The following is a 6,000-nucleotide window of genomic DNA, read 5'->3' as shown; positions in this document are numbered from 1 at the left end:
TGTATGTACACATAAAGGATGAACCTGTTAACTTTTATTCCTTCAAACAAAAAAAAACCTACCAAGGATTACAATAGAAACTCAATATTCAACACTCGTAAGAAAAAAAAGGCAGGACAGAGGAGAAATGCAAATTTGGCAAGTCATGTCGCAAGCAGCAGGTATCAAAGCAGCTTCTGGTCAGTCGTCCACACAAACAAATAAGCCAGAATGTTTCTAAGAGTCCAGATAGTAATAAAATATTGGCAATATTATGTTTCTAGAAAGGAGCACTAAATTTCCATTATTGTTTGAAATAGCAATATCCATCTAGGAAGATGGTAATAAATATTTTCATTTTATGAGTGAGGAAACTGAGGCCCACCGAGACAAGGTAACTTAAAGGCTCAGGGTGTACCAAGGTGAACTGGTGGGGGTACACAGATTAAACGCAGTGCTTCATGCATTTTCCCTACTGTCTACAATACCAAAAACAGCAGTGACTGGAATATCAAGGAATATTCTCTCCTGTGAGACAGCCACAAAGAATACTTAGGGCAGAAACAGCTAGAAGGCTTCAATAGCATGAATACAGCAAGTGAAAATAGGAAAAAAACGAATCCCAGAATCACTTACCCTCAAACATAGATACAGATCTTTAATTTAAAACTGAGTAAGTTTATTCATGGGGAAAACAGTTACAGAATACCCTTAGGACTTTTTTAGTCCAACAATTAAAATTGCATTTAAAAGCCAACGGGAAGAGTTTATTTACAGACCTGAAAGACATCTGGAGAAACTACTGTCCCTCTTTCCTTGGGTTTATGTATATTTACCCTTTAGGCAAGAGAGATAACTGTGATTGTCTTTTCTAGGAGATGCGATTTCCAGTTCCACTGTCTTAAGTGTATAGGATTTTTCTGTGAAGGCCAGAGAAGATCAAAGAATTTGGTGTTGACTGGAAGAATTAAGAAGGTAAGACTAATGGTTGGTTCATGGAACCACAAATCACTAGATGGGGTGGTGGAAGGGGAATTATGTTTCCCATCAATAAAACCTGAGGTATTTAAAGATTCCACAGACATGGAAATTCACGTCTACCTTGCTCAGAGATAACGGCGAGGCTGAGAAGGCTGTTGTGGGAGCTCATACCTCCTTGGACTTCGCACATACGTTAGTGCCAAAACCTAACCGGGACTGGATCACGTCAAGCACTTCTCTGACCGAAGTGGTTAATCAGTTTTCTCTTCAGGATGGGTTCCAAGGCAACAGTGTGATCAATGATGAGTTTTTCCCTGTCTCTGCTTTTGGCCTGTCTTTGTGCTAAGTCTGCGGCAATACAAAACAGCACGGTCATTTACTGTTAAGACCTGCCTGAGTAAAAGAGTGGGCTCTCCAAGTCTCAGCAGTCAGGGTTTAACCTAGCTCATTTTACTTGGCTGTTCTCATCATCCAGATGGCAGGAACCCTCTGGGGTGATGTCTCTTTTATTCTCCTCCATGAGTTCCAAAGGGAAGTCCTGACCTATGGCCAGCACCTGCCGGACAGTCATGTTAACACGAGCAGTTTTCAAGTAGCTGGCGCACACCTGCCAGTCCTCCACAGAACAGGGCTCCACCACTGAGTCTCTGGGGAGGTCAGCTGGGAGAGGCGTCTCTAGGCAGCAAGGCAAGCTTTCCCCTTCCAGACTGGGAAGGACCCTCGGGACTGCATGGTTCAACAGGCGGCTGAAACCTGACATTACCATGATGTCACCACTGTGCAAAAACATGGGCGTGGGTGCTTCATCTCTTTTGAGGCCACCCAGGAGAAAGATGGCAGACTGTCCGAAGCTATAAAAAAAAAGTAAAACAATACGAATAGTAAGTTTCTGTTACTAGCCATGACTGAGAAAGTTACTGCCCACTGCTTTATTTTTTGGTTGCACTGTGCACCTTGTGGGATCTTAGTTCCCTGACCAGGGATTGAACCTGGGTCCACAGCAGTGAAAGCATCAAGTCCTAACCACTGGACCACCAGGGAAGTCCCAATCCTCCTTTTTATACCATGCTAAGATCCTTCTTTTCTGGCTTGTGTCTATGAGCGACCAGCCCATGATCTGTTATTTAAACTTATTATAGCCCAGAGAACTGCTGCAAAATAAAATCTGAAGCAATTAAATAAGCAAATTAAAATTTATTTGGGTCCTTTAATATATATTTATAATTCCTGTTCACTTTAAAGATAAGGCAATTAATAAAAGATTCTGTTCCTGCACTTTCCTCATGAGATACAGGTGCAGTACTTTGCAGAAATATAAACTTACATTTAGGGAGAAAAGGAGAGTAAACTTTTCAGGCTTCTGTGCTTTGCTCTCCTCTATTCCAAAAAGGTTGCTCACTTTGCCTTATGGCCTCTACCACTTATCTATTCCACAGACACTGACAATACCTCTCATTATAAGACAGACTCCATGCATCTTAAACAGAAATATTCATTGTAATTTGGTCATTACTCGAAAAGGACTAGGCTAATTTTACTTATGATACATGGCTAAGATGCCCAGAAGTGAAAGATTATAGAGTCCAACCATTTAAAAAATCTAATGTTTTATTTAAGCTTAAAAGTGCTTTAGAAAAAGGAATGAACTGATAAGTAATTCAAAATCCCTAGACCCAACTTACCTGAACGAAAGCAGGGGTTTGGAGTGATCTAGTTCAGATTTGTCTACATGGATTCCTAGTGTGGAGTCTAATCGGTAGTAATTCAGGATACCTGCTTCAGCTCGGAAACCCTGAAATCCACAGGCAGCGGCTACTTGCTCTGAGAGGAAAGCCAGGTCAGAAGGGAAAGGTGTATAATGATCTGCTGAGTATTTCTTTGATAAAAGTAGGGAGAATAAGAAAAATAAACAATGATCTCAGGAAAATAGGAAAGTGTGGCATAAGATGAATTACCACTTTAAAATCATCTAATTTACATGTAATATATTGATTGATTTACAATGTTGTGTCAGTTTCTGCTGTACAGCAAAGTGACTCAGTTATACCTATGTATACATTCTTTTTTTTGTTTTTTTCGGTATGCAGGCCTCTCACTGTTGTGGCCTCTTCCGTTGCGAAGCACAGGCTCTGGACGCACAGACTCAGCGGCCATGGCTCACGGGCCCAGCCGCTCCGCAGCATGTGGGATCTTCCTGGACCGGGGCACGAACCCGTGTCCCCTGCATTGGCAGGCGGACTCTCAACCACTGTGCCACCAGGGAAGCCCTACATTCTTTTTAATATTCTTTTCCACTATGGTTTATCACAGGATACGGAATATAGTTCCCTGTGCTATACAGTAGGACCTTGTTGTTTATCCATTCTCTATATAATAGTCTGCATCTGCTGACCCTAAACTTCCAATCCCTCCCTCCCCCATGGCAACCACAAGTCTGTTCTCTATTACATGTAATATTAATATAGCATGATTTACCCATCCCTCAAATACTATAGCTAGTTTGATTTTGGACCCCTCAGCCTGCAACGTAGTTTCATGTGATTTCACTGGTCAATCTGATGGGATGACATGCTCAAAACATCTGAATTTAAACCGACTTACACTGTGGTCAATGCACGACCTTAAAATGGAAGTAATTTTCAGCAATTTACCCCCTGAACTACCTCTATTTTTTGTACCTAAGGATCATAAATATCCTTTTCCTCTTAAAAAACAAAAAAACAAAGGCCAGAATACTCTCTCTACAAAACATATACAATTTCGGAGAATGACAAGGCAGCAGCCTCCTACGCAGATGAGGCTGATGGCTAGTCTGGCTATGTAAGCCAGCAGCATCCTGATCTCTTCCTTGGGCTGATGCTCCTCTCTCATTCCTCCCGTTACTCAGTCAACCTCAAATCTGATTAGAAAATCCACTTTTGTCTCACATCCCCACTAGTGTTGACTAGCTGGAGCAATGGTCATGGCTCTGGAGAGATGTGAGGTTCTTTTTTTTTTTTTTGTCTTCAGTAAGTGATTATTACTGGGACAAAAGACAATTTGGTACACATCTGCTCCAAAGCACAGAGGATTCTATACAGCAGAAACAATCCATTAACAGGAATGCGAACAGTAACACCAACTAGAAACCTATCACACACACACTAATCTTTCATCCACATTTTAAAAAATGGGCTTCAGTATATTTTTGTTATTTCAGTATGTTAACAATATACTTATTTCCTGTTTCTTTCTCTTCCTCTTCCTCATTTTTCTTTTTTTATTAGTCATCAATTTTATACATATTAGTGTATACATGTCAATCCCAATCTCCCAATTCATCACACCCCCACCCCTGCCCCCCCGCTGCTTTCCCCCCTTGGTGTCTATACGTTTGTTCTCTGCATCTGTGTCTCAATTTCTGCCCTGCAAACTGGTTCATCTGTACCATTTTTCTAGGTTCCACATATATGCGTCAATATACGACATTGGTTTTTCTCTTTCTGACTTACTTCACTCTGTATGACAATCTCTAGATCCATCCACGTCTCAACAAATGACCCAATTTCATTCCTTTTTATGGCTGAGTAATATTCCATTGTATATATGTACCACATCTTCTTTATCTATTCGTCTGTCTATGGGCATTTAGGTTGCTTCCATGACCTGGCTATTGTAAATAGTGCTGCAATGAACACTGGGGTGCATGTGTCTTTTTGAATTATGGTTTTCTCTGCGTATATGCCCAGTAGTGGGATTGCTGGATCATATGGTAATTCTATTCTTAGCTTTTTTTTTTTTTTTTTTGCGGTACACAGGCCTCACTGCTGTGGCCTCTCCTGTTGCGGAGCACAGGCTCCAGACACGCAGGCTCAGAGGCCATGGCCCATGGGCCCAGCTGCTCTGCGGCATGTGGGATTTTCCAGGACCGGGGCACGAACCCACGTCCCCCCCATCGGCACGGGGACTCTCAACCACTGTGCCACCAGGGAAGCCCCTATGCTTAGCTTTTTAAGGAACCTCCATACTGTTCTGCATAGTGGCTGTATCAATTTACATTCCCACCAACAGTTCAAGAGGGTTTCCTTTTCTCCACACCCTCTCCAGCATTTGTCGTTTGTAGATTTTCTGATGATGCCCAGTCTAACTGGTGTGAGGTGATACCTCATTGTAGTTTTGATTTGCATTTCTCTAATAATTAGTGATGTTGAGTAGCTTTTCATGTGCTTCTTGGCCATCTGTCTTCTTTGGAGAATGTCTATTTAGGTCTTCTGCCCATTTTTGGATTGGATTGTTTGTTTTTTTAATATTGAGCTGCATGAGCTGTTTATATATTTTGAAGATTAATCCTTTGTCTGCTGACTTGTTTACAAATATTTTCTCCCATTCTGAGGGTTGTCTTCTAGTCTTGTTTATGGTTTCCTTTGCTGTGCAAAAGCTTTGAAGTTTCATTAGGTCCCATTTGTTTATTTTTATTTCCATTACTCTAGGAGGTGGATCAAAAAAGATCTTGCTGTGATTTATGTCAGAGTGTTCTTCCTATGTTTTCCTCTAAGAGTTTTATAGTGTCTGGACTTACATTTAGGTCTCTAATCCATTTTGAATTTATTTTTGTGTATGGTGTTAAGGAGTGTTCTAATTTCATTCTTTTTACATGTAGCTGTCCAGTTTTCCCAGTACCACTTATTGAAGAGACTGTCTTTCCTCCATTGTACATCCTTTCCTCCTTTGTCATAGATTAGCTGACCATAGGTGCATGGGTTTATCTCTGGGCTTTCCATCTTGTTCCATTGATCTGTATTTCTGTTTTTGTGCCAGTACCATGTTGTCTTGATTACTGTAGCTTTATAGTATAGTCTGAAGTCAGGGAGTTTTATTCCTCCAGCTCTGCTTTTTTCCCTCAAGACTGCTTTAGCTATTCGGGGTCTTTTTTGTCTCCATACAGATTTTAAGATTTTTTGTTCTAGTTCTGTAAAAAATGCCATTGGTAATTTGATAGGGATTCCATTCAATCTGTAGATTGCTTTGGGTAGTAGAGTCATTTTCACAATGTTGTTTCTT

At 40.9% G+C, this 6,000-nt stretch overlaps 1 protein-coding gene across 2 annotated transcripts in view; it reads right to left on the bottom strand.

Annotated features, from left to right (window-relative positions):
- Positions 1–636: 636 nt before the first annotated feature.
- The window catches only part of ALKBH1 (alkB homolog 1, histone H2A dioxygenase), a 29,789-nt gene continuing 24,425 nt past the window's right edge, over positions 637–6,000 (bottom strand). For both annotated transcript variants that reach the window (XM_060127729.1, XM_060127778.1), the window contains exons 5-6: positions 2,643–2,836; positions 637–1,811 (exon numbers count right to left, since the gene is read on the bottom strand). In XM_060127729.1, the coding sequence (XP_059983712.1) occupies positions 1,406–1,811; positions 2,643–2,836 (600 nt within the window). In that variant the 3' untranslated portion in view covers positions 637–1,405. The remainder of the gene's footprint in view (positions 1,812–2,642; positions 2,837–6,000) is intronic.

This window comes from Lagenorhynchus albirostris, chromosome 1 (genome assembly GCF_949774975.1).
Source record: "Lagenorhynchus albirostris chromosome 1, mLagAlb1.1, whole genome shotgun sequence".
Taxonomy (NCBI): Eukaryota; Metazoa; Chordata; class Mammalia; order Artiodactyla; family Delphinidae; genus Lagenorhynchus; species Lagenorhynchus albirostris.
The sequence above is the reverse complement of the archived record's forward strand: the minus strand, read 5'-3'. Positions and strand labels throughout refer to the sequence as shown.